The sequence below is a fragment of the Pogoniulus pusillus genome, chromosome 27 (genome assembly GCF_015220805.1).
Source record: "Pogoniulus pusillus isolate bPogPus1 chromosome 27, bPogPus1.pri, whole genome shotgun sequence".
Lineage (NCBI taxonomy): Eukaryota > Metazoa > Chordata > Aves > Piciformes > Lybiidae > Pogoniulus > Pogoniulus pusillus.
This window is the reverse complement of record NC_087290.1, coordinates 2446886-2474118: the sequence shown is the minus strand read 5'-3', so window position 1 is coordinate 2474118 and position 27233 is coordinate 2446886. Positions and strand designations below refer to the sequence as shown.

The 27233-nt window shown below is 55.3% G+C and overlaps 2 protein-coding genes, 1 long non-coding RNA gene and 1 other non-coding gene across 10 annotated transcripts in view; 3 read left to right on the top strand and 1 right to left on the bottom strand.

Annotated features, from left to right (window-relative positions):
- Positions 1-550: 550 nt before the first annotated feature.
- LOC135187320 (uncharacterized) lies at positions 551-3860 on the top strand. 3 transcript variants are annotated; one of them, XR_010307302.1, is made up of 5 exons: positions 551-683; positions 1432-1560; positions 1795-1875; positions 2493-2626; positions 2735-3860. It is a non-coding gene; the product is annotated as an uncharacterized LOC135187320 (long non-coding RNA). The 3 variants fall into 3 exon arrangements; XR_010307303.1 differs by having other exon boundaries at positions 1432-1702; XR_010307304.1 differs by lacking the exon at positions 1432-1560.
- Positions 2154-2249, top strand: LOC135187779 (Z30 small nucleolar RNA). The gene has a single exon (XR_010307440.1). It is a non-coding gene; the product is annotated as a Z30 small nucleolar RNA (small nucleolar RNA).
- Positions 3831-11495, bottom strand: PEX12 (peroxisomal biogenesis factor 12). Of its 2 annotated transcripts, XR_010307301.1 has the most exons (4): positions 11353-11495; positions 9821-10365; positions 6677-7187; positions 3831-5940 (listed from the first exon to the last, which is right to left on the bottom strand). XR_010307301.1 is itself a non-coding variant. In XM_064165927.1 (3 exons), the coding sequence occupies exons 1-3, from the start codon at positions 11476-11478 to the stop codon at positions 6785-6787; spliced, it is 1074 nt and encodes a 357-aa protein (XP_064021997.1). In that variant the 5' UTR covers positions 11479-11495; the 3' UTR covers positions 3831-6784. The 2 variants fall into 2 exon arrangements, 1 of the variants encoding a protein (XP_064021997.1); XM_064165927.1 differs by having other exon boundaries at positions 3831-7187.
- Positions 11496-11636: 141 nt separating this feature from the next.
- Positions 11637-27233, top strand: part of AP2B1 (adaptor related protein complex 2 subunit beta 1) — a 124510-nt gene continuing 108913 nt past the window's right edge. For all 4 annotated transcript variants that reach the window (XM_064166774.1, XM_064166773.1, XM_064166772.1 and 1 more), the window contains exons 1-4: positions 11637-11717; positions 17649-17706; positions 21221-21326; positions 25014-25149. In XM_064166774.1, the coding sequence (XP_064022844.1) occupies positions 17670-17706; positions 21221-21326; positions 25014-25149 (279 nt within the window). In that variant the 5' untranslated portion in view covers positions 11637-11717; positions 17649-17669. The remainder of the gene's footprint in view (positions 11718-17648; positions 17707-21220; positions 21327-25013; positions 25150-27233) is intronic.

Here is a 27233-nt window from a genome sequence, read left to right as displayed (position 1 = left end):
AACGCAGCTTCTCTTTGCTTACTTACAAGATGTCTCTGCCGCTGGAAAAGTGACCTCGGCTCGGCTGTGCCTTCCAACCCTGACTGATTCTATGATTCTGTGAAGTCGCTGAGGCACGCAAAGGGTGGCAGCGCAGCGCTCCCTGTAGCGATGTCACCGGACAGCTACCCTGGTCTGAGTTGGCCCCGTTGAGTTACACTGACGGCACTGCCTTGGGTCAGATTGGGTTGGGTTGGACTGTACCGAGCAGGCACCGGCAGCTGCCCCGCAGCCCGCACAGCAGGGAGCGCCTGCACCGCCCCGCTAGCGGCTCCGTCCCCGCCCCGCGCACTGCCATTGGCTGTGGGCTGCTGGGGGCGGGGCAAAGGCAGCTCCGCCCCGCGCGCTTCCATTGGCTGTGGGTTGCTAGGGGTGGGGCAAAGGCAGCTCCGCCCCGAGCGCTGCCATTGGCTGTGGGCTGCTAGGGGCGGGGCAAGAGCAGCTCCGCCCCTCGCACTGCCATTGGCTGTGGGCTGCTGGGGGCGGGGCAAAGGCGGCTCCGCCTCGGCGCGGCCGGGCCCGGGCGGGTGGTGGCGGCGGCGCGGCCTGGGCTGTGCGTGGGCCGCGGAGGGCGCGGGGCTGAGCCGCCCCCGAGTGAGCGCATCGCGGGCTGAGGAGTGCGGGGAGAAGGAGGGCGGCTGGAGGTGAGGGGATGATTTAGCGGCTGGAGGGAGGCAGGGGGCATATCTGGGGGCTGGAGGGGGGCAGAGGACGTATCTCGGGGCTGGAGGGGGGCAGGGGGCGTATCTCGGGGCTGGAGGGATGCAGAGGACGTATCTCGGGGCTGGAGGGGGGCAGGGGGCGTATCTCGGGGCTGGAGGGGGGCAGGGGGCATATCTGGGGGCTAGAGGGATGCAGAGGACGTATCTCGGGGCTGGAGGGGGGCAGAGGACGTATCTCGGGGCTGGAGGGGGGCAGGGGGCGTATCTCGGGGCTGGAGGGGGGCAGGGGGCATATCTGGGGGCTAGAGGGATGCAGAGGACGTATCTCGGGGCTGGAGGGGGGCAGGGGGCATATCTGGGGGCTAGAGGGATGCAGAGGACGTATCTCGGGGCTGGAGGGGGGCAGGAGGCATATCTGGGGGCTGGAGGGAGGCAGAGGGCATATCTCGGGGCTGGAGGGAGGCAGGGGGCATATGTGGGGGCTGGAGGGGAGCAGGGGGCATACCTTGGGGCTGGGGGCAGGCAGAGAACTGAGTAGGGCTCGTATAGGAAGGGAGGAACTGGGATCAAGACCTGCAAGGGGCCTGGGGTGAGAATGTAGAGAGAGAGGTGGGAAATAGGTTGCAAATGGGTGGCTGAGAGAAGGGCCTGTGCAGCCTTGGAGAGCCGCTGCCTTGAGCCACATGTGCAGGTGTGACAGGCTTCTTCCTCTCCTTCTGCCTCGTACCAGCTCCGCTGAGCACTTCGGAGTCCCGGCTGAGGGGCAGTCTGCCCTAGCTCCAGCTCGGTTCCGCCGGGCATGCTGCCCTCCTCCCCTGCCTGGTGTGCTTCGTGCCCTTCCCGTCTGTGACAGTGGGAGGTGATAACCCAAACCCTTCCTTTGTGGATGACAGAACAGTTAAAGCTTTCCTCTGCTGCGGGCTGACTGATCAGCCAAAGCCTTCACACATGGCTGTGCTCATGCCCGTTGGGATGCCAGTGTTGGGGGAGGGGATGAAGAGGTGGTCGCTGGCTGAGGTGAAGGTGTTTGGGAAGGGAAGGGAAGAGGTTTTGCCTGTGTGACACCACCCCCGTGGCTTTGTCTTTCATACAGCTGAACATAGCAGCTCTGGAGAGAGCTCATCCATGCCGCTGGTGCAAGGTGCCATCCCCTCCATGCTGCCGTGCCACAGAGGTGGGTACAGGAAGGCAGAAACAGCAACTGTGAGCTTGAGTTCTCAGTTTTGTGGCAGTCACTCCTGCCTCAGTTTCCAAGGCACAGTCTGTCCTGGAGCTTCCACTGCAAAGTCTGTCCTGGGGAAAGCCCTAATGAACCCAGAAGCCAGGTTAATCTGTTTGGTGGGGGTGGGGAGGTGTCTCTGTGTGTGTTTTGCTTCTCCAGGAGTACAAAGCTTCTCTCTAAATCCCTGGCACTGGAGCAGGCTCCCCATGCTATGCAGAGGCACCTGCCCAAAGCAATGATGAGTGAAGTATAGTCTGAACTGGTATTGCTGAGACTCTGTCTTTGCTCTGACCAGGGCATGATCACGTAATCTTCTCTCTGAGCTGATTTAAGTTCATCTGGAGCCAACGGCTTTGCTGCTGCCTGAAACTACAAAAAGTTGTAGGAAAAAAAAAATATTGAGGAGTTTTAGCAATTTCTTTTACCAGAAGAGAACAAAAAGCTTGATTTGAGAGTGGTAGATACTTGCCTGGCTTTGTGTGTCCCACTGCAGTGCTGGGGTTAGTGCTGAGCTTGCAGAGGAGTTTCTTGGGTTTCCTCTCGTGTATGATGTGCCTTATGAACTCCAGATCCTCTGCCACTGCATTGTCTTCTTTGGTACATGGAGTCTGAGCTGCCTGGCCTGTGGACACCTCAGGAGCAGCTGGTCCAGCTGTGCTCTCATCCAGTGACTGCCAGCTTGGAGGCAGGAGTGGTTTTAGAAGTGAGTTGTGGTGTGATGCCGAGCCCTGTGTGCTCTGCTCTGGGCTTGTCTAGCAGGGGGGGGGGAAATCAGGAGCTATGTTCTAATCTCATCTCTGTTCTCTTCCAGGTCTTGTGGACAGCTTTATATTCACTTACCCCTTCCTGAGCAGGAGCTTCTGTGGGGAGTCTGTACCTCGGTGTAGAGTTCTGGTGCTCTTCTCCTAACAGGAGAAGCCAGGTGGTTGGGAGGTCAGAAGACACCTGAGCAGCTAACTCATTGCTTTTGAGTTGTGGCTGTGGCTTGGGGTCACTGAACATGTGTTAGAAGACTTGCTGGACTAGAGCCTGAGCTGGCTGCTGGATGGGTGACACAAGTGTCTGATGAGCACTTCTGCCTTCCCAAAGGACACAGGAATAAGGGAGAGAGACTGATGGGTTAGGAAAGAAACTAAACCAGCTGGGATGGAAAGAAGAACAATCCCACAAAATAGAGACAGAGAGAAACAAACCAATATGGAACCCAGTCCCTGATGGTAGTAGAGGGTCACCACTGATGCTGGGGTCAGGCACTGGGGAAGTCTCAGGCTGGATTCAGCAGCAGATGGGAACCAGATTCAGGAACTGGATTCTGGGAATGGACTCAGGAACAAGTGGATCAGTGTGGAAAGTAGAATGGACAGAGTCATTGCTCCATTCCCCTCATCATCCTTGCAGCCCTCTGCTGAACTCTCTCCAGCAGTTCCCTGTCCCTCTGCAACTGGGGAGCCCAAAACTGTTCTCTGATCTGTAGTCTAAGGAGAGGGCAGTGAAGAGGGAGGTAGGTAAAGAACTACCATCTAATACTGGCACCACAGTCCTCATCAGACACCAGACACTGAAGAAGAGGCTTGGTCTGCTCAGGGGCAACTCTAAGGCAGAGCCTTTCTGCAGCCCTTGGCAGGATCGCTCCCAATTAGCTTCTCTCCCGTACCAGCAGCTCCTGGCTGTGCAGATCTGCCCTGAACTGCAGAAGGTACTTCAGTGAGAAGAGACAGAGCTGGGCAGTGACAGCACTGAGCAGAACTGGTTCTGGCCTAGCTCACACTAGGACATTTGTAGTTGAGTTCCAGCAGTGGAGTGTTGAGCAGCTCCAGGGCTGCGGTAGTGTGATTGTAATGAGCAGGAGGAGGAATGCCTGTGTGGTACCTGACTGTGGAGAAGTCACCAAGTTGTAAGCCCAAAGGTTGGTTTAATAAAAGTAGTGTTTGATGAAATCTTTTATTTGCCATCTTCAGAGCATCCCAGAGTCACAGACTGCTTTGGGTGGGAAGAACCTTTCAAGGCCATCCAGTCCAACCCCCTGCACTCAGCAGGGACATTTGTAACTAGAGCAAGTTGCTCAGAGCCACAACCAACCTGACCTGTAATGGTTCCAGGGATGGAGCAGCTCCTACCTCTCTGGGCAACCTGGAACAAGCTCTCCCTCTCAGACCCCTCAGTGTCAAACATTTCTGCCTTCTCTCCACTCTCAATCTCCCTCTTTCAATCCAAACTATCACCCCTTGGCTGGGCACAACAGGCTCCGAGAAAAAGTCTGTTCCCAGCTTTCTGATCTCCACTTTAAGCCCTGAAAGGTCACCAGAAGGTCTCCCTGGAGCCTTCTCCAGGCTGCACAAGCCCAATTCTCTCAGCCTGGCCTCACAGCAGAGGGCTTCCAGCCCTCCCAGCACTGCTGCGGCCTCCTCTGGCCCTGCTCTAACAAGTCCCTGTCTGTGCTGAGGACTCCAGAGGTGGCCCCAGCACTGCAGGCAGAGGCGTCTCAGTAGAGGGGCAGAATCCCTTCTCTTGTCCTGCTGCCCATGCTGCTGGGGATTAGCCCAGGACAGGCTGGGGCAGGGCTGGCAGCACTCAGTGCTGGCTCATGTCTCAGCACCCTAAGTTCTTACCCATAGGGCTGCTCTTCATCCCTAGCCTGGATTGATACCAGGGGTTGCCCTAGCCCAGAGGCAAGACCTTGACCTCGGCCTTGTTGAACCCCATGAGGTTCACACATCCCCCCCTTCTCCAGCTTTTCAGGTCATGCTGGATGGATCTTGTCCCTCAGCTGTGCCAACTGCACCACTCAGCTTGGTGTCATCTGCAAACTAGCTGAGAGTGCCTCTACCTTAACTTACTGATGAAGATACTGAACAGTACAGACCCCAGAGGGGACAGCACTTGTCATCAATTTCCATCTGGACATTGAGCTGTTGACCATCACCTTCTGGCTGTGAGCAGTTGTGGCTTTAATGACACAGCTACAGCTCAAAGATCCAGGATGTCTAAACAGCCAAGGATCCCACAGGAGAACCTCACCACAACTCAGCAGTGGTCAGGAATCTCTGAAGCACCACCAAGCTCCCTGATGTGAGCAGTGGTTTGAAACCTCTCCTGTGGGGACACCACTTGTCATCAGTTTCCATCTGGACATTGAGCTGTTGACCATCACCTCTGGCTGTGAGCAGTTGTGGCTTTAATAACACAGCTACAGCTCAAAGATCCAGAATGTCTGAACAGCCAAGGATCCAACAGGAGAACCTCACCACAACTCAGCAGTGGTCAGGAATCTCTGAAGCACCACCAAGCTCCCTGATGTGAGCAGTGGTTTGAAACCTCTTCTGTGGGGACAGCACTTGTCATCAGTTTCCATCTGGACATTGAGCTGTGGACCATCACCTTCTGGCTGTGAGCAGTTGTGGCTTTAATGACACAGCTACAGCTCAAAGATCCAGGATGTCTAAACAGCCAAGGATCCCACAGGAGAACCTTACCACAACTCGGCAGTGGTCAGGAATCTCTGAAGCACCACCAAGCTCAAAGGAGCTCCAGAGCTCCCTGATGTGAGCAGTGGTTTGAAACCTCTCCTGTGGGGACAGCACTTGTCATCAGTTTCCATCTGGACATTGAGCTGTTGACCATCACCTTCTGGCTGTGAGCAGTTGTGGCTTTAATAACACAGCTACAGCTCAAAGATCCAGGATATCTAAACAGCCAAGGATCCAACAGGAGAACCTCACCACAACTCAGCAGTGGTCAGGAATCTCTGAAGCACCACCAAGCTCCCTGATGTGAGCAGTGGTTTGAAACCTCTCCTGTGGGGACACCACTTGTCATCAGTTTCCATCTGGACATTGAGCTGTTGACCATCACCTTCTGGCTGTGAGCAGTTGTGGCTTTAATAACACAGCTACAGCTCAAAGATCCAGGATATCTAAACAGCCAAGGATCCAACAGGAGAACCTCACCACAACTCAGCAGTGGTCAGGAATCTCTGAAGCACCACCAAGCTCCCTGATGTGAGCAGTGGTTTGAAACCTCTCCTGTGGGGACACCACTTGTCATCAGTTTCCATCTGGACATTGAGCTGTTGACCATCACCTCTGGCTGTGAGCAGTTGTGGCTTTAATAACACAGCTACAGCTCAAAGATCCAGAATGTCTGAACAGCCAAGGATCCCACAGGAGAACCTCACCACAACTCGGCAGTGGTCAGGAATCTCTGAAGCACCACCAAGCTCAAAGGAGCTCCAGAGCTCCCTGATGTGAGCAGTGGTTTGAAACCTCTTCTGTGGGGACAGCACTTGTCATCAGTTTCCATCTGGACATTGAGCTGTTGACCATCACCTCTGGCTGTGAGCAGTTGTGGCTTTAATAACACAGCTACAGCTCAAAGATCCAGGATGTCTAAACAGCCAAGGATCCCACAGGAGAACCTTACCACAACTCAGCAGTGGTCAGGAATCTCTGAAGCACCACCAAGCTCAAAGGAGCTCCAGAGCTCCCTGATGTGAGCAGTGGTTTGAAACCTCTCCTGTGGGGACACCACTTGTCATCAGTTTCCATCTGGACATTGAGCTGTTGACCATCACCTTCTGGCTGTGAGCAGTTGTGGCTTTAATGACACAGCTACAGCTCAAAGATCCAGAATGTCTAAACAGCCAAGGATCCAACAGGAGAACCTCACCACAACTCAGCAGTGGTCAGGAATCTCTGAAGCACCACCAAGCTCAAAGGAGCTCCAGATCTCCCTGATGTGAGCAGTGGTTTGGAACCTCTCCTGTGGCACATAGCAAAGGGGCAAACTCAGGCTGAATGCCAGCCAGCTGCTGGCCGGGGGGAGGGGGGGGGTTGTATGTCCGGGAGCACAGGGCAGAGGCCCTTCAGCTCTCCGGGGAGTAGAGTTTGACCAGGTGCTGCAGCTCGGTGGCGTAGCCTGTGACGGGGCAGCGCTGGTGGCTCTTGACGTAGCTGTAGGCGCAGCGGTAGCAGAACACAAAGCCAGAGGTGGACAGCGCCGTGGCGTTGACGCGGACTTGGCGGCAGAGAGGGCAGACGGTCTTCAGCTTGGGCAAGAGAGCTGAGGTGGCGCCACCACGGTCCAGGTGCAGCGGGGGCGGAGGGGTGGGGAGCGCCGTCAGGGACTTGAGGGTCTCCTGGTTTTCTGAGGAGTACCACCAGTCCAGGAACTGGAGGAAGAACACACCGACAGACAGCCCAGTGGACAGGGAGCAGGCAATGCCGCCCAGCGCCGTCCTCGCTGCTGCCTGCACTCGTGCTTTGATGCTGGGAAAGAGAGAAGGCACGAAGAAATGCTTACTGCTGTGCTGGGAACTGGCTGAAAAACGGGGGGCATGAGCCCCTAGGAGCTTGTACAGTCAAGGCTTGGATGGGAGGTCTGAGTGTATTGGGACTGCAGTAAACCACAGTGATGTGTGTGAAGAAGCTGAAGAAGAGACTGGCTGGGGCAATTAGTGCCATGGTCTTGTTGACTGGATAGGGCTGGGTGCTAGGTTGGACTGGATGAGCTTGGGGCTCTCTTCCAACCTGCTTGATTCTGTGATCTTCTGATGAGGAGAGGCTGAGGGAGCTGGGATTGGTTAGCCTGGAGAAAAGGAGGCTCAGGGGTGACCTTATTGCTGTCTACAACTACCTGAAGAGTGGTTGTGGCCAGGAGGAGGTTGCTCTCTTCTCTCAGGTGACCAGCACCAGAACGAGAGGACACAGCCTCAAGCTACACCAGGGGAGATTTAGGCTGGAGGTGAGGAGAAAGTTCTTCCCTGAGAGAGTCATTGGACACTGGAATGGGCTGCCCAGGGAGGTGGTGGAGTCACCGTCCCTGGAGCTGCTCAAGGCAGGACTGGACGTGGCACTTGGTGCCATGGTCTGGCCTTGAGCTCTGTGGTAAAGGGTTGGACTTGATGATCTGTGAGGTCTCTTCCAACCTTGGTGATACTGTGATGCTGTGAATTTGTCCTTGAGCTTTCTGATAAACAACTTCTGTGGGACTGTGTGCAGAGGAGGAAAATAGTTGGAATAGGCAAATTCCAATCTTTAGGTGCATTAAATGGCTGTAACAGTAACTGCAAGTAGGGAGGGTTATGCATATTCAAATCTTCAGATGTGCCAAATGCCAGTGAACAGTACCATGGTCACTTTCCTCACCCTAACTGCAAAGTATGTGCTTTGTGACTTGAAGTCTGATGCTCTCAATAAAGAGTGGGATCACTTGGACAGCTAACTCATATTGAATTGTCTCCTTGCTTTCCCATTCCCTTCCATGCTGCTGCACCTTTGTCCAGCTGCCAACCACAGCCAAAGGGACTCAGGGAGTTAAGCTCAGTAACCTCAGCACTGTGACACTTGGAAGGGACCTGTGGGGATTATCCAGTCCAACTCCCTGCTAAAGCAGGGGCACCGGCAGCAGCTTGCCCAGGATCACAATGTCCAGGTGGCTTTGGAATCTCTCCAGGGAAGGAGACTCTACCACCTCTCTGGGCAGCCTGCTCCAAGGCTCCAACACTCTCAAAGTCACAGCTTTATACAGCTTCTTAATGCTGAGGAAGTTGGGTCAATGTATTCCATGTTTGTAATGAAGCATCTGCTAGGGGGTTCCCCTCATATGCACTGAGCTTTAGGAAGGCTTCAAATCCTGTTCGGTTTTGAAGTCTAAACTGTGAAGAGTTTGAACATAGGGGACCTGGACCATGGATCCTTGTTTTGACCACATTAAGCATGGTCACACCAAGCTGCTCCTCAGCAAAATCAAAGAGCTAAGTTCCAGCCCTGTCAGCAATGGTGGTTGCAGCCCACTTCTCGTGTTAGAGAAGTTCAGGTGAAGAATGAATAGGATCAAGGCTGCAGTGTCACAAAGGACCCTCAAACACTGCAGTTTTATTACCACAGAATCCTGTGCAGCTAACCCTGCCACTTGTTCCCTTACTTACCCTGCCCCTTGTTCCCTTATTACCCTGCCACTTGTTCCCTTACTTACCCTGCCACTTGTTCCCTTACTTACCCTGCTACTCGTTCCCTTATTACCCTGCCACTTGTTCCCTTACTTACCCTGCTACTCGTTCCCTTATTACCCTGCCACTTGTTCCCTTACTTACCCTGCTACTCGTTCCCTTATTACCCTGCTCCTTGTTCCCTTACTTACCCTGCTCCTTGTTCCCTTACTTACCCTGCTCCTTGTTCCCTTACTTACCCTGCTCCTTGTTCCCTTACTTACCCTGCCACTTGTTCCCTTACTTACCCTGCCACTCGTTCCCTTATTACCCTGCTACTCGTTCCCTTATTACCCTGCTCCTTGTTCCCTTACTTACCCTGCTACTCGTTCCCTTATTACCCTGCTCCTTGTTCCCTTACTTACCCTGCTCCTTGTTCCCTTACTTACCCTGCTCCTTGTTCCCTTATTACCCTGCTACTTGTTCCCTTACTTACCCTGCTCCTTGTTCCCTTACTTACCCTGCCACTTGTTCCCTTACTTACCCTGCCACTTGTTCCCTTACTTACCCTGCCACTTGTTCCCTTACTTACCCTGCCACTTGTTCCCTTACTTACCCTGCCCCTTGTTCCCTTATTACCCTGCTACTTGTTCCCTTACTTACCCTGCTCCTTGTTCCCTTACTTACCCTGCCACTTGTTCCCTTACTACCCTGCCGCTTGTTCCCTTACTTGCCCTGCTCCTCATTCCCTTACTTACCCTGCTACTCGTTCCCTTACTTACCCTGCTCCTCATTCCCTTATTACCCTGCTCCTCGTTCCCTTACTCACACTAACAAGACTTTTTTGGATCACATTTTGCTGACACTAAGAACTCCTGGAGAAGCAGACAGTTCTGCTCACAGCATCACCTTTAAATCATCCCCCCCAGAGAACCCTCTAGAGAGCAGCAGCTAAGCCACGTCCCAACGCACCTGAGCGCCTGACTCGAGGGGGCTGCAGCCGACCTCTTCTCCAGGGCCTGGACGTCCTCGGCGGTCAGCCTGACGAGGCGCACGCCAGCCAGCCGCAGCAGGGGCGAGTGATGCTGAGCTTTGCCGAGGATGTAGCCCAGCTGCTGGACGAGGAACCAGCCCTCCCAGGTCATGTTTGCAAAGGGGTAGGCGGCCAGAAAGGCTCGGTAAAAGCGCTTCCAGGCCGACGACGGAGGGTGGATGGAGTACTCGTCCTCATCCCTCAGGCTGGACACCAGTTTCTCGAGCTTTCCTTTCAGGTAGGGAACAAGAACCAGCAAGAGGAGGGACTTGCAGTGCTGCCTCTTCGGCAGGCCGGCAGTGGCCAGCGGTTGCTGCCTGCGGTCTCCCAGAGGGATCCTCTTTAAGCCGTAGAAGTTCTCGGAGAAGGAGGCACTGCACCTGGCCAGGCAGTGCTGCTGGAGCAGCAGGTCCAGCACGACGTAGACCTCATCGAACCAGCGCCAGAGAAAGCTGTAGCGGCCCGGGTTAGCCTCAGCGAGCACCTGTGGGAAGGGACAGAGAGCAGGGAAGTGTAGCACCAGTTTGAAGCAGGGTAGAATGTTCTGGTGAGAAGAGCTATATTGTAGCCAGGTGGGGGGTGGCCTCTTCTCCCAGGCACCCAGCAATAGAACAAGGGGACACAGTCTCAAGCTGTGCCAGGGTAGGTCTAGGCTGGATGTTAGGAAGAAGTTCTTCACAGAGAGAGTGATTGGCATTGGAATGGGCTGCCCAGGGAGGTGGTGGAGGCACCGTCCCTGTGTCACAGTATCACAGTATCATCAGGGTTGGAAGAGACCTCACAGGTCATCAAGTCCAACCCTTTAGCACAGAGCTCAAGGCCAGACCATGGCACCAAGTGCCACGTCCAGTCCTGCCTTGAACAGCTCCAGGGACGGCGACTCCACCACCTCCCCGGGCAGCCCATTCCAGTGTCCAATGACTCTCTCAGGGAAGAACTTTCTCCTCACCTCCAGCCTAAATCTCCCCTGGCACAGCCTGAGGCTGTGTCCTCTCGTTCTGGTGCTGGCCACCTGAGAGAAGAGAGCAACCTCCTCAAGGCAGGACTGGACGTGGCACTTGGTGAGGTCTCTTCCAGCCCTGATGATACTGTGATACTGTGAATATCTGCTTGTGTATTGTGCTAGCTGTAAATAAATAGTTGAGCTCTGTGGTAAAGGGTCGGACTTGATGCTCTGTGAGGTCTCTTCCAGCCCTGATGATACTGGGATGCTGTAAATCTCTGCTTGTGTATAGTGCTAGCTGTAAATAAATAGCTTCATTCACATTTCCAGAGCGGACTGAGTCTAGTCCGGGTGATTTCCAAAGCGTGTGTGGGGCAGGGAACACCCAAAGCATCACAAATGCGCTGAACCACAGCAGCTGTACCCCTGCCTCCGCCTCACGAAGCGAGCGTCCCGCAGCCCCGGGCCTGCCGCGGGCAGCAGCCGGGCCCCTCTCTCCCCTTCCCTGGCCCCAGCCCTCGCCCCTACCTTGACCAGGTGCTGCAGGGCGGGTTTCACGGCGGCCATCAAGCTGTCCTGTGCCACCGCCTCGAAGATGGAGGGTCGGTCATGGCCGGGCGCGGCGGCCGCCAGGTGAGCGCCGAGCTCCGCCATGGCGCCGGCTGCGCTCCGCCCGCCGCCAGGGGGCAGCAGCCGCCAGGGGGCAGCAGCCACCTCCCGGGGCACCCGCCCGGCGCAGCGCCGCTCCGCCCCCGGAAGCAGGGGGCCGCTCTGTCTCCTCCTGGCGCCTCGATGGTGCTGGGTGGGGCGGGTCTACTCTCGCGGGGCCGCCTCGCCCGGTTCCGGTTCCGGTTCCGCTGCCGCCGCCCACGCAGCGGGGTCCAGCCTGTGCCGTGAGTGGGGCCGGGGCCGGGTGGGGATGGAGGGGGGAGGTGCACGCGTGAGGCGCCGAGAGGAGGTGAGGGCTCTGGGGAGGCACCGGGGAGGGGGCTGGGAGAGCTCGGGGAGGGGCTTGGGGTGGGATTCGAAGGGGCTCTGGGGGGAGGTGAGCGGCCGCGGGTGGGTGCTGCTGGGGGAGATAGTGGAATGCGGTGGGGAGGAGGGGAGGAGTGGTGGAGGAGTGTTCGGGCAGCACAGGGGGAGTGGAGGAAGTCGCTGGTGAGGTGATGGGAGAGGATGGAGGGTCGCTGGGGGGGGGCTGAGGAGCTGGGTGGGAAGGTGGCAGAGTGAGGGGTGGGGACGGCCAGGGGAGGGGGCACTGGGTGGGAGGGCAGCTGGGAGAGAAGGGAGTGCTGGGGAGAGGCTGCGACCGTGAAGGGAGGTGAGATGGGAAGCAGCTGAGGAAGCTGCTGGCGGGACTGGATGGGGATAGAGGCCGGGGCACGGAGGCGGGCTGCCGGGGCTGGGAGTGCCGGGGCGCCGAGGCGGGCTGCCGGGGCTGGGAGTGCCGGGGCACCGAGGCGGGCTGCCGGGGCTGGGAGTGCCGGGGCACCGAGGCGGGCTGCCGGGGCTGGGAGTGCCGGGGCACCGAGGCGGGCTGCCGGGGCTGGGAGTGCCGGGGCACCGAGGCGGGCTGCCGGGGCACGGAGGTGGGCTGCCGGGGCTGGGAGTGCCGGGGCACGGAGACGAGCTGCCGGGGCACCGAGGTGGGCTGCTGGGGCTGGGAGTGCCGGGGAGCAAAGCAGGCGTTGGTGGGGAGTGCGTCTACAGCTGGAGGGTGCTGGGGGGTTGCTGCTGCTGGGGGAAGGCTTGGTGGGCAAAGGATGTAAGAGGGATGGGTCCCTGGGAGGGGGGTGGTTGCTGCAGGTGTGGGTGATGGAGGGGCTGTAGGTCCTGCTCGGGCTGCACCTGGAGGTGTGTGGCGCTGCAGGGACTGGTGGCAAAGCCAGGATGGGGCTCTGAGGAGGTGATAAAATCCACAGAGCATTTGCAAGTGAAATGGGAATCAACCTAAGGGGTGTTTGCTGTCTGGGAGGGAAGCAAAAGGCCTGTCCCAGCACATGCCCGTAGGGCTGTGGGTTTCCAAAGCCACAGTGCTGCTTCCTCCCTGCCAGCTGCCTTTGGCTGCTGTCTTTAGCTTCTTGGTGCTCCAGTGGCTGTGAGCCACACTTGGGCTGTTGCAGGGCCACTCGAGAGGCTTTGCAGGTGAAGTGGGTGCAGCAAAGGGTGCTGGCACCAGCTGGAGGCAGGTCAAGCTGGGCATCTCGTTGGAGATTTAGGAGTTCAGTGCTGGGTGGTTTCAACACTGGATCAGTAGTGAGACCTTCAACTGTCCACGTTGCTGTTTGCATCTCTGGTGGGAGCTGGTCCCACTGTCACTGGGGTCATGTGTGGGTCCAGGCAGACGTTGGTCAGGCACAGCATCCAGTTCTCAGTGTGGATTTTGGGCTGGGGAGAGGCTCCTTAGTCTTTTCCTGTAGCCTTACTTTTGGTGCAGTCTACATTTAGATGTCAAACCAACGCTTGTAACATGAAGCATTGCTTCAGCTCCTGGAGTGCCTCCTCTCTTTCAGCTCTTCTTGCTTGCTGGGGTTGGAACAGGAACCTTTTGCTGTCAGCTGGAACACTTCTGGCCTGTTCCCACCTTAGCAAACGGTGGATGTAGAATGCTGGGAAGGAGGGGGTGTAGATTTCCTCCCCAGGGGTGTTTGTGATGTTGTAATGCCTCTTGGCTCTCTTCAGTGTGCAAGAAGCTGGCTTTTTCTGGAGATACAGCATGTGCTGTTTGTCTGTCTGGGCTGGTTTGGCCTTCAGCTGAGTTTGCTGGGTGGGTGAGATAATGATGCTGCTAGCAAGCTGGCTCTGGGCAGCGTGCAAAGCAAGCTCTGGCATACACAAGCAAAACTCTGTGTGCTCAGGAGATAAAGAGCTGGGGTTTTTATCCTTGGTGCACTTGCAGTGTGGTGCTTTGCCTTTTTGACCTGAGTCAGACCTTTATGTCACAGAATCAGTCAGGGTTGGAAGGGAGCACAAGGAGCAGCCAGTTCCAAGCCCCCTTGCCATGCCCAGGGATGCCCTGCCCTAGAGCAGGCTGCACACAGCCTCAGCCAGCCTGGCCTCAAACACCTCCAGCCATGGGGCCTCAACCACAGAATCACAGAATTAACCAGGTTGGAAAAGACCTCAAGGACCATCAAGTCCAGCCTGTCACCTAACCCTTCTGATTAACTAAACCCTGGCAGTAAGTGCCTCACCCAGCCTCCTCTGAAACACCAGCAGAGGGCTAGGAGGATGATGAGGGGGCTGGAGGACATGACTGATGAGGAGAGGCTGAGGGCCCTGGGGCTGCTTAGTCTGGAAAAGAAGACTGAGAGGGGATTTTATCAATGTTTGTAAGTATCTGAAGGCTGCCAGGAGGGAGGGGACAGGCTCTGCTCACTGCTCCCTGGGATAGGACAAGCAGCAATGGGTGTAAGCTGCAGCAAAAGAGGTTCAGCTCAACACAAGGGGAAACTTCTTTCCTGTAAGGGTCCCAGAGCCCTGGCACAGGCTGCCCAGAGAGGTTGTGGAGTCTCCTTCTGTAGAGCCTTTCAAGGCCTGTCTGGATGTGTTCCTGTGTGATCTGTGTTGGATAGGATTGTCCTGCTCTGGCAGGGGGCTTGGACTGGATGAACTCCTTGGGTCCATTCCAACTTCTAGTATCCTGTGAGCCTGTGACCTTCAGGGACAGTGACTTCACCTCCCTGGGCAGCCCATTCCAGCCTCCCACCACTCTCATCACCAACAACTTCCTCCTCACCTCCAGCCTCACTCTCCCCACCTCCACCTTTGCTCCATTCCCCCCACTCCTGCCACTCCCTCACAGCCTCAAAAGTCCCTCCCCAGCTTTTTTGGAGCCCACTTCAGATGCTGGCAGGCCACAAGAAGGTCACCTGGGAGCCTCCTCTGCTCCAGCCTGCACAGCCCCAACTCTTTCAGTCTGTGCTCACAGCAGAGCTGCTGCAGCCCTCTCAGCATCCTCCTGGCCCTGATGTCTATCAAAAGAGGTTGCAAAGACACCCTGCTGGGTGTAGCATTGCCCAGGTCTTTCTGTCTTTCTCCACAGAGGTCCCCATGTGATGTGAAGGTAGAGAAAGCCCTCAGAGATCACCTCTAAAACCCAGAAAGGGCTTTTCCTCTCTCTATCTGTGTGCAGCTGGGCTGGTATTTATGCTAGGTTTGGCTTGTTGATTGGTTGGGGGTTTGTTTTTTCCCCCCACTCCTGGATTTTCTGTCTAATCTGCTGCTCTGGCCACGGGGGCACCCATCTGGGACTGGCTCAGGTTGGCAAATCCACATCTGATGCACTCAGAGAACAGCAAGGCTGGCCCAGTGCCTGGCTCTGGACCAAATCACTCTTGTAGAGGATAACACTGAAGTCATCTTTGGAGCAGGGCTGAAACACAAAGAGTCTTGCAACTGGTTTTAATGGCAAAACAAGACCCACACCAGCAGCTGCTTTTGTGCTGCTGGAAGGGTTGGATTTTGTTGTGGCTCCTGAGGCTTGCCCAGCCTCTCTTTTGGAAGCAGGGCAAAGCTCTCCTGCAGGAGGAAGGCACAGCCAGACACAGTGTCCAGAGAAGGGCCATGAGGATGGTCAGAGGGCTGGAACAGCTCTCCTGTGAGGACAGGCTGAGAGAGTTGGGATTATTCAGTCTGGAGACCTTATTTGTGGCCTTCCAGTATCTGAAGGGGACTATGAGAAAGCTGCTGAGGGACTTCTCAGGGTGCCAGGTAGTGATAGGACTGGGGGGAAAGGATCCCAGCTAGAGGAGAGGAAGTTTAGCTTAGGTGCTAGGAAGAAGTTCTTCAGCCTGAGGGTAGTGAGACAGTGGCACAGGTTGCCCACAGTGATGGTGGAAGCCTCTTCCCTGGATGTTTTTGAGGCCAGGCTGGATGTGGCTCTGAGCAACCTGATCTACTGAGAGATGTCCCTGCCCCTGGCAAGGGGGATGGAACTGGATCACCCCTGACAACTGTGTGATAGTTTTGCTTTCCAAGCCTGGCAAGAGCAGAAAGGGAGAGAAATCAACCCAGCCCTGGGCTTGGTGCCTAACTGGGAGGAGATGGCAACCATGCAGGCGTGGGGCTGTGGGGAGCTGGGCTGAGCAGCAGGCTTCTTCTCATCTGGTTGCTTGGCAGTTGGACAAGGTTCTGCCTGCTCTGCCTTGCCATGCTGTTGGAGGTGGTAGGAATGGTGGCACTGCCCCTCAGCTCCTGCTGCTGAGGTATTGGACTGAATGAGGTGGGTAGGTGGGGGGAGGGGAGGAAAAAATGGTAGTAGGGTTGCTTAAAAATGAGGAAGGAAAGCATTAAGGACCAGCGAGCTGGTTGCACTGCTGGGCAGGGCTGTGGAGTTCAGAGCCAAGCTTGTCCTGCTGCTGCTGAGCCAGCAAAGAACCTCGAGGTTTGGAGGCAAGGCAGGAAGCAGTTAGGGAAGAGCTGCTCTGCTGGTAGGATTTAAGGTCATGGAAGGACAAAAAAAAGAGGAGGAAAGAGGGAGGACATCCCCCAGCTTTTTTGGCATGTTTTTTGGGTCACTGGTTCTTAGCACTGCTGCAAACTGATCCAAACCTTTTCCCCACTCTTTGTTTTTCAGCTAGTGCTTGAAAATGCTTATGAGCAGAGAGGCTGCAGCAGCCCTGCTGTGAGCACAGACTGAAAGAGTTGGGGCTGTGCAGGCTGGAGCAGAGGAGGCTCCCAGGGGACCTTCCTGTGGCCTTCCAGCATCTGAAGGGGGCTCCAAAAAAGCTGGGGAGGGACTGTGGAGGCTGTGAGGGAGTGGCAGGAGTGGGGGGAATGGAGCAGAGGTGGAGGTGGGGAGAGTGAGGCTGGAGGTGAGGAGGAAGTTGTTGAGCAGGAGAGTGGTGAGAGGCTGGAATGGGTTGCCCAGGGAGGTGGTTGAGGCCCCATGGCTGGAGGTGTTTGAGGCCAGGCTGGCTGAGGCTGTGTGCAGCCTGCTCTAGGGTAGGGTGTCCCTGGGCATGGCAGGGGGCTTGGAACTGGCTGCTCCTTGTGCTCCCTTCCAACCCTGCCTGATTCTGTGAGTCTAAAACTGTTTGGGTGCCGTTTGCCAGCGCTGGCAGCTGTAAGAACAAGCTGCTGGCTCTCCACGTGGTGTTTGGGCAATCCCTGTCCTCTGATTTCCTTCTGAGGGCCAGGCCAAGTGCTGCTGAGACCATCGCTGCAGCTCTGGCTGGCCCAGGAGCAGGTTTTGGTGCTGTCCATGGGGATGCAGCAGGGAAGGAGGCGTGGGTGTGTCTGGGAGGTGGGCTGGCAGCTCTCTGCACAGCAAGGGTGCACAGCCAGGCTGGGGAGAGCTGCAAAGCAATGCATTGTCTAGCTAAAACACCCTGCTTTGTGTCCCCTGGAGAGGAGCCTCCGGGTGGGGACTGCGAGCAGGGTTGGTTTGTTCCTTCCATCACGATGCAGCACAGGGAAGTATCGTTAGGGGGAGGTGGCAGCTTCCTTTGTCTGAGCTGCCAGTGCAGACAGGGAGTGCACACTGCCTTCTCTGGCAAATGCAGTGGTGTCCCCAGGGAGGGGGCAGCTGCAGAGACCTGCTGATCACAAGGAGTTAAAAGCTGCTCCTTCCTCAGCCCCAGGCTGTTGGCCTCTCGCTGACTGCTGTTCATCCCTGCCCTGGCTTTGCCAAGTGGCAGCAGCAGCAGGTGCAGAGTGAAGATTGTGAAACTTGTGCCTGTGGATGCCAAGCATTTGCTGCTTCCCCTGCCTTGCACACTCCCCCTGCCCTCTATTTGAGCTCTGGCCTTGCAGGCTGGGGGTTGCCAACTCCCAGGCTTCTTTGACCACTCATTTGGGTGTTTTTTTTCCCTTGCTTTCAGGTGCTTTAAGGAAGTGGAACCATGACAGACTCCAAATACTTCACCACCAATAAAAAAGGTTAGTGTCAAACTGGTGCTGGTGGATTGGAGGGGGTGGGTGGCTATTTTTACCCAGCTTTTCTAGCTGCATGCAGGAGAACTTGTGCTTTTCTCTTAGCTCTGCCCCTGTTTCTCCTCTTAATCATCCAGGGAGAGGCTTCCAAAGTAGGCCACAGGGTGACAAAAGACAAAACTGAGGCATGATACCATTTTGTGAAGCACAAAACGACCCAAATTGCTGCTCTGGCAAGGATCAGAGAACAAAGCATTGGGGGTTTGAGAGCAGACCTGGTCAAAGTTGCAGTTCTCTGGGCTAACAAGTTCAAGTTGTGGTTCCTTTGGGCATCTCAGGATTACCCTGACTGAAGGCATTTAATATTTAAGCTCTAAGTGGGAATCTCAGCATCCAGCTGCTGCAAAGACATTGGAAATTCCTCCTGCTCTTTCCTTCAAAGCTGCAGCTGCTGCCTTTGATTCCTTGGCTTTATGTAGGTGTGGTCACCTCATCTCAGGTCAAACTGCTGCCCTTAAAATGGGATAGCTGGAAAGGACCTTTGGGGATATTTCCAGAGCAGGATTTACTCTGCTGAAACTGTCCCAGACAGGTTTTCTTTTCCAGCTTGTGTATAAACACAGCTGTTGCTGCAATTTAAGGCTGGTGTGGCTCATCCTTCTGCAGTAGGTGTTGGAAGATGCTTCACCTTAACCTCTCCTTTTCAGAAGGGTTCAGTGCTTCTGTGTGTTTGTCAGGGATTAAAAGCCCTGCCCTTTGATCTCATCCTTCTGCAGTAGGTGTTGGAAGATGCTTCACCTTAACCTCTCCTTTTCAGAAGGGCTGAGTGTTTCTGTGTGTTTGTCAGGGATTCAACCCCCTGCCCTTTGATCTCCTCATCCTTCTGCAGTAGGTGTTGGAAGATGCTTCACCCTAACCTGTTTCTTTGTGCTTGTCAGGGTTTAAACCCCCTGCCCTTTGATCTCCTCATCCTTCTGCAGTAGGTGTTGGAAGATGCTTCACCCTAACCTGTTTCTTTGTGCTTGTCAGGGTTTAAACCCCCTGCCCTTTGATCTCCTCATCCTTCTGCAGTAGGTGTTGGAAGATGCTTCACCCTAACCTGTTTCTTTGTGCTTGTCAGGGTTTAAACCCCCTGCCCTTTGATATCCTCATCCTTCTGCAGTAGGTGTTGGAAGATGCTTCACCCTAACCTCTGTTTCTTTGTGCTTGTCAGGGTTTAAAACCCCTGCCCTTTGATCTCTTCATGTTTCATCGAGCTTCAGGGTGAGGTTGTGAATTAGCAAAAGCAGGTCACATCTTGAAGGAACAACTCCTGTGAGAGCAGGGATGGCTGCAGGAGGCTGGCCTGGGTTGTCTAAGTTCTAGTGGGCACCTGGCTGCTGCCTCTCAGCTCTTCTTCAGGGCAGTGTGATGTGAACATCCCTTTCTCAAGCAGGAGGTGTGATGAGTGCTCACGACCTCCCTTCTTCAGAGCAGTCACTTCTCTGGTGTTGGTCTTTCTGTGTCAGGCTCTTCAGTAATCAGTGCAGCTGAGCTGACAAAGTAGCATTGGCAGTGGAGTCAAAGATGCCTTCTCACAGCTATTTTGATGTTTGGAATGTGGCTTGCAGTTGGAATCCCAGCATGGTGGGGTTGGAGATCATCCAGTCCAACCCCCATGCTATAAGCAAAGTCACCCACAGCAGCCTGCCCAGGATCCCAAAATCCAGATGGATTTGGAATCTCCCCAGAGGAGGAATCATAGAATAGAATCACAGAAGCAGTCAGGGTTGGAAGGGACCATAAGGAGCAGCCAGTTCCAACCTGCCTGCCATGCCCAGGGACACCCTACCCTAGAGCAGGCTGCACACAGCCTCAGCCAGCCTGGCCTCAAACACCTCCAGCCATGGGGCCTCAACCACCTCCCTGGGCAACCCAGTCCAGCCTCTCACCACTCTCCTGCTCAACAACTTCCTCCTCACCTCCAGCCTCACTCTCCCCACCTCCAGCTTTGCTCCATTCCCCCCACTCCTGCCACTCCCTCACACCCTCAAAAGTCCCTCCCCAGCAGTTTTGGAGCCCCCTCCAGATCCTGGCAGGCCACAGGAAGGTCCCCTGGGAGCCTCCTCTGCTCCAGCCTGCACAGCCCCAACTCTTTCAGGCTGTGCTCACAGCAGAGCTGCTGCAGCCCTCTCAGCATCCTCCTGGCCCTGCTCTGGACACACTCCAGCACATCCAAATCCTTCTTGTGATGGGGGCTTGTAGTGGTGGAGTCTCCACCACTTGCTGCCCTGCCTGGGAGAAGCTGCCTGCTGGCCAGATCCCTTCTCACAGCCCTGGCTCTCTGATAAGCAGCCTGCTGCACCTGCTGCTCTATTTTGCAAACTTCCCTGCTTCTGTGGTCCAGCCTGGGCTGATTCTCAGGCAGTGATATCTGGAGGGATTAGTGCTTGGGATCCAGGCAGGCTGTGCTGCATGCTGCTGTTGTTAGCAGCTCTGCCATTCTAGCTTGGAGGGAATCCTGTGCACTGGGCTGAGTGTTGCACTCTGCTGTTCCTCACTGCATTTGCAGCAAGCAGGAAAGGAGGAGCAGAAGTTTAAGAAGTCTGGGCAAAATTCCTTGCTTAGTTTTCTCTTGCAGAGAGCAATCTGGTGCCTCCAGATCTTTTTGCCCTACTTATATCATAGTAGCCTGTGAGAAACAGATGCTGCAGGGATGTGGTTTAATCCTGGGAGAGCTGCAACGTGCAGCATGGTTCTTGTTAGTTGCTTTTGCCTTAGCAAGGCAGAGCCCAAGTGGTTCTCTTGGGTGCTGCAGCTTCTCCTGGGACTCCACAAGGGATGAGAGCTTCACCTGCTGATGACAGCTTTATGGTAAGGGCACAGGGTCAAAGAGTTGTGGAATGGTTTTAGTTGGAAGAGACCTTTAAGATTGAGTCTAACCATGAACCCAGCACTGTCAAATCACCACTGGACAGTGGCCCTCAGCATCACCTCTGCATGGCTTTGAAACCCCTCCAGGAATACAGACTCCACCACTGCCTGGGCAGCCTGGGCCAGGCCTTCACAACCCTGTTGTAGAAGAAAGTGTTCCCCGTGTCCAACCTAAACCTCCCCTGGCACAACTTGATGCTGTTTCCTTGTCACTTCCTGCTTGTGAGAGGAGCCCAAGCCCCACCTGGCTCCAGGCTCCTTTCAGGGAGCTGTAGAGAGCAATGAGGTCTCTCCTCAGCCTCCTCCAGGCTGAACACCCCCAGCTCCCTCAGCTGCTTCCCCCCAGCCCTATTCTCCAGGCCCTTCTCTGGACCTGCTCCAGCCCCTAAATGTCATTGCAGTGAGGGGCCCAAAGCTGAATCCAGGATTCAAAGTGCCCAGTACAGGGCACTGCCCTGGTGCTGCTGGCCACACCGTTGCTGATCCAGACCAGGATGCTGGTGGCCTGCTTGGCCACCTGGGAAAGTACAAAGTTTCTCCTGCCCTACCCTTAAAACAAAACTCTTTTCTTCTCCCAGGAGGCTCACTCTGTTTTCTTTTCTGCCAGGAGAGATTTTTGAACTGAAGGCTGAGCTCAATAATGAAAAGAAAGAGAAGAGGAAAGAAGCTGTGAAGAAGGTTATAGCAGCCATGACCGTGGGGAAGGATGTGAGGTAAAAGCAGCTTCTCTTGCACCTGCAGCAGCTCTGCTGGTCCTGGCACTCAGCTGGATGTAGTGGCTCACATCTCTGGAACAGCTCTGGGTTTGTTGTCTGGATGTGACTGGGCAGTGAGCTTAGCTGTGGCCTTGCTTGTGGTCTGCTTGAGTTCCTCAAGGTCCTTTTTGTTAATGGGAGCAAAAGAAACAACTGCTTTTGGTGCTGGTTTAGCTGGGTGCCAGCAGCCTTTTTTATCTCAAAAGCCTTCCTGAATTGACCCATTTTGGCTGCCACTGCAGGTGATGTTTGCTCACTGCTGGCTAGCCCAGGGTTTGGGCTTAAAAAGGCCATTTCCAAGTGTTGCTCTTAGCCTTGCAGCACAACTTGAAGCTACGACTAAAATGGGTGAGTTGTAAATGAGACCTTTAGCTCGTAGTGACTGAAGGACACAGGCATTGCCCTGCTGCAGCACTGGTCCCAGTGTTTCTTTCTGCTTTTGAGGCAGCCAGAAAAATCTGCCTGAGTGATGGTTTCTGCTTTCCTGCTTCTCCTGTCACAGCAGGCCTGGATTCCAGGCAGTGTGGTCTGTTGCCACGGAAATGAATATCAGGTTGCAAATTTAGCATCATGACTTCACTGTGGAATAAAGGAAGAGATAAACTGGAAGGGAGGAGGAACAGTCTTTTGGACCAACAGCACTTGGCCTTCACCTTTAGGTCTCTCCAGCATACCTGAGAGCTGCAGAGATCCTTCTGTGACCTCTGTGTTGTGCAGTGCCTGGGGACTGCTGCCTGATACTCGAATCAAACTCAGGCTGACAGTGCTGAAGCTTCTCATTGCTCTGGAGCTTACCAGTCTGAACTTGGGCAGGTTCTTCAGCAGTGTCCTGCACTATCAAAGCAGCTTCTTTCCCTTGGGCTCATGTCACAGGTTGCATGGGATTGGAAGTGACTCTCAGAAGTCATCCTGTCCAACCTACCTGCAATCATCAGGAACACCTCCAACTAGAGCAGGCTGCCCAGGGCCACATTGAGTCTGACCATGTCCAGGGATGAGGTCTCCACTACCTCCCTGGGCAGCCTGTTCCAGTGTCTCACCACCCTCATTGTGCAAAACTTCCTCCTGATATCATAGAATCAAGCAGGTTGGAAGAGACCTCCCAGATCATCCAGTCCAACCTATCCCCCAGCCCTATACAGTCAACCAGACCATGGCACTAAGTGCCTCATCCAGGCTTTTCTTCAGCACCTCCAGGGACAGTGCCTCTACCACCTCCCTGGGCAGCCCATTCCAATGCCAATCACTCTCTCTGCCAACAACTTCCTCCTAACATCCAGCCTTGACCTCCCCTGGCACAACTTGGGACTGTGTCCCCTTGTTCTGTTGCTGGTTGCCTGGCAGCAGAGCCCAACCCCACCTGGCTACAACCTCCCTTCAGGTAGTTGTAGACAGCAAGGAAGTCACCCCTGAGCCTCCTCTACTCTAGGTTAAACACCCCCAGCTCCCTCAGCCTCTCCTCATAGGGTTTGTGTTCCAGGCCCCTCCCCAGCTTTGTTGCCCTTCTCTGGACATGTTCCAGCACCTCAACATCTCTCTTCAATTCAGGAGCCCAGAACTGGACACAGCACTCCAGGGGTGGCCTGAGCAGTGCTGAGCACAGGGGCACAAGAACCTCCCTTGTCCTGCTGCTCACACTGCTCCTGAGCCAGCCCAGGATGCCACTGACACTGCTGCCCACCTGGGCACTGCTGCCTCCTCTTCAGCTGCTCTCTCCCAGCACCCCCAGCTCCCTCTCTGCCTGGCTGCTCTCAGCCACTCTGGCCCCAGCCTGCAGTGCTGCTTGGGGTTGTTGTGGCCAAAGTGCAGAACCCTGCACTTGGCCTTGTTCAATCTCATCCCCTTGGCCTCTGCCCACCCATGCAGCCTGTGCAGGTCCCTCTGCAGGGCTCTCCTACTTTCCATCAGCTCCACAGCTGCTCCTAGCTTGGTGTCATCTGCAAACTTACTGATGCTGGACTCAATGCCCTCGTCCAGGTCATCAATAAAGATATTGACCAGGACTGTGCCCAGCACTGATCCTTGGGGAACAGCACTAGTGACAGCTGCCATCTGGATGTGGCACCATTCACCACCACTCTCTGGCCTCTGCCATCCAGCCAGTTCTTGACCCATGTCAGAGTGAATGTGTCCAAGCCAGGAGCTGCCAGCTGTGCCAGGAGCTTCTTGTGGCAGACAGTGGCAAAGGCTTTGGTGCAGTCCAGTTAGACTCCATCCATAGCCTGCCCCACATTCACCAGGCAGTAACCTGATCATAAAAGGAGCTCAGGTTGGTGAGACAGGACCTGCCCTTCCTAAACCCATGTTGGCTGGGCCTGATCCCTTGGCCATGCTGTCCAACCTAAATCTCCCCTGCCCCAGTTTCAAACCATTGCCCCTTGTGCTCTTGGTAACAGTCCCTCCCCAGCCTTCTTGTAGGTCCCCTGCAGATGCTGAAACACAGCTCTCAGCTTTCTGTAAAGCCTTCTCTAGGCTGAACAGCCCCAACTCTCCCAGCCTGTCTTTGTAGGAGAGGTTCTCCAGCCCTCTGATCATCTTTGTGGCCTCCTCTGGACCCAGTCCAGCAAGTCCATGTCCTTGTATTGGGAGTTCTGTAGCTGGACACAGCACTATAAGTGAGGTCTCCCCAGAGCTGAGGGACAGGATCCCCTCTCTCCATCTCTGGCCACTCTGCTTTGGCTGCTGTCTTGGCTCTACTTTAAACTTCCCTGAGGCTCAAATACAGTTAATAGAACCAATAACAATTATAGGTTGCCTTTCCCTCTCCCCTCTTTTCCTCAAAGAAGAGGAATTAAGCTGTAGAGAGGAAAAGGTAAAACACACCCAAATAAATAACCTCACTTTGATTTGGGAGTTAAGAGAGAAAACTTTACCAGTAAATAAAAGGTGTTTGAGGTAGGGGAGTTACAAAGAAGGTATAGGAAAGGGAAACCAAGGTACAAACCAGATGTCTCCAACCAGATGGATGGCAGTGGCTTTGTCTGCCTCCTGGGCTCCAGGGGGTAAAACAAAGAGCAGCAGACACAGGAGGGTGATGCTGGCAGGCAGGAAGGCAGGGCAAGGGAGAAGGAAAGGGGCTAGTGAGAGTGGGCTAAGCACTGCACCTGGAGTAAGGCTCAGACACACTCCAGGGAGGAGTCAGGAGGACCTGGGGTCAAGGTCAAGACCATTCCTTCAGGAGGGTTAACCTTTTACAGCTGCCCTAACCTTCTGGGCTGGGAGTGCCCATTGCTAGCTCCTGGCCAGCTCCTCATCCACCAGCACCCCCAAGTCCTTTCCTGCATCATTCCCCAGCCAGTAATGCCTTGACCAAGGTGCAGCACCTTGCAGCTTGCCTTACTGAACCTCATGAGGTTCTCCTCAGCTCAGCTCTCCAGGCCTGGCATGGTAGAACTTCCTTCTTTGGACAATTCCCCAGTTCAGACACCGTGAGGGAATTTCACCCATTCCAGAAGCCCCCTGGAAGAGCTGAGCTGAGTGTTACAGGAGCCAGTGACAGCTCTTCTGAGAGGGAAGCTGACCTCTCCTTACACAGCAGGCTGCTTGAAGTGGGGCTCAACTTAGCTTGCTCGATGTTGCAGCTCCCCCTGTTCATTCCCTGCCACCTCACTGCTTTTCCTCTCTTCTTGCCTGCTGTCTCCCCAGCTCACTCTTCCCTGATGTTGTGAACTGCATGCAGACTGACAACCTGGAGCTGAAGAAGCTGGTCTACCTGTACCTGATGAACTATGCCAAAAGCCAGCCAGACATGGCCATCATGGCTGTCAACAGCTTTGTCAAGGTAAAACTTGCTCCCACAGCAGGATGTGGTTCAGCACGGGGAGTGTCACCATATCTCCTTTGTCCATTGGCCTTTCTGAGCTGCTCTTTGCCTCTGCTTTTGTGCTGGAGTCTCTGGGCTGGGGGGTTAGAGGAGCATGTTGAGTGCAGTAGATCTGGGTCCTCTCTCTTTCTTGGTACTGATGGTTATTGCAGAGGAGAGGACTTCAGCACCCTGGAAGTGATTATGAGAGAGCCTGCTCCAGGCTCCTGCTTCTGTTTTGCTAATCCTCTGTGAAGAGAAGCTTTTGGTGTTGGAGATCAATTTGTGTGGTGTTCCCCTCCCAGCCTTTGCAGTGCCTCTGATGCATCTCCTTTTATGAGCAGGCTCCTGCCTGGTCAGTGTGGGGCAGGCTGTGGATGGAGTCTACCTGGACTGCACCAAAGCCTTTGACACTATCTGCCACAAGCAGCTCCTGGCACAGCTGACAGCTCCTGGCTTGGACACATTCGCTCTGACATGGGTCAAGAACTGGCTGGAGGGCTGTGCCCAGAGAGTGGTGGTGAATGGTGCCACAGCCAGCTGGCAGCTGGCACTGGTGGTGTGCCCCAGGGATCAGTGCTGGGCACAGTCCTGGTCAATGTCTTTACTGATGATATGGACCAGGGGATTGAGTACAGCAGCAGGGAGTGTGCAGATGACACCAAGCTAGGAGCAGCTGTGGAGCTGTTGGAAGGTAGGAGAGCTCTGCAGAGGGACCTGGCCAGGCTGCATGGGTGGGCAGAGGCCAAGGGGATGAGATTGAACAAGGCCAAGTGCAGGGTTCTGCACTTTGGCCACAACCCCAAGCAGCACTACAGGCTGGGGCCAGAGTGGCTGAGAGCAGCCTGGCAGAGAGGGAGCTGGGGGTGCTGGGAGAGAGGAGCTGAAGAGGAGGCAGCAGTGCCCAGGTGGGCAGCAGAGCCAATGGCATCCTGGGCTGGCTCAGGAGCAGTGTGGGCAGCAGGACAAGGGAGGTTCTTGTGCCCCTGTGCTCAGCACTGCTCAGGCCACCCCTGGAGTGCTGGGTCCAGTTGTGGGCTGGTCAATTGCAGAGAGCTGTTGAGGTGCTGGAAGGTGTTTGGAGAAGGGCAGCAAGGCTGGGGAGGGGCCTGGAGCACAGCCCTGTGAGGAGAGGCTGAGGGAGCTGGGGGGGTGCAGCCTGCAGCAGAGGAGGCTCAGGGCAGAGCTGATTGCTGCCTGCAGCTGCCTGCAGGGAGGCTGTAGCCAGGTGGGGTTGGGCTCTGCTGCCAGGCAGCCAGGGCCAGAAGAAGGGGACACAGCCTGGAGCTGTGCCAGGGCAGGTCTAGGCTGGATGTTGTTAGGAAGTTGTTGTCAGAGAGAGTGATTGGCATTGGAATGGGCTGCCCAGGGAGGTGGTGGAGTCTGTGTGGCTGGAGGTGTTGCAGCCAAGCCTGGCTGGGGCACTTAGTGCCATGGTCTGGTTGGTTGGGCAGGGCTGGGTGCTAGGTTGGGCTGGCTGAGCTTGGAGCTCTCTTCCAACCTGCTTAATTCTGTGGTTCTATGGATACCTCCTCCTTGTTTGAGTGGTTCAGCTGTGCTCTGTGTGGGAAACCTTTCAGCATGGAGAAACTGAGACACAGCTCCCTGGACAGCTACCACCTGGTGGCTGCATTGCCTTGGATTCTGCTGCTGAGCTGCCTCTCTTCTAGCAAATCTTATTTCAGTCCCATCTTATGTCAGTTGAAACCTCGTGCTTAGAGGAAGTTTGAGGCTCCTGCTGGAGTGTTGTAAGATTCACAGATTGCATTGGGTTGGAAGGGATTCTCAAAGGTCATTTTGTCCAACCCCCCTGCAGGCAGCAGGAGCATCTCCAATTAGATCAGGCTGCCCAGGGCCACACTGAGTCTGATCTTGAATGTCTCCAGGGATGGGGCCTCGACCATATCTCTGCCCAGTCTGTTCTGGTATTTTACCACCCTCATTGTGAGGAACTTCCTCCTGACCTAAATCTCCTCTGCTCCAGTATCAAATCGTTGTCCCTCCTCCTGTCACTCCCAGCTGTTGTCAGAAGTCCCTTCCCAGCTCTCCTGTAGCCCCTTCAG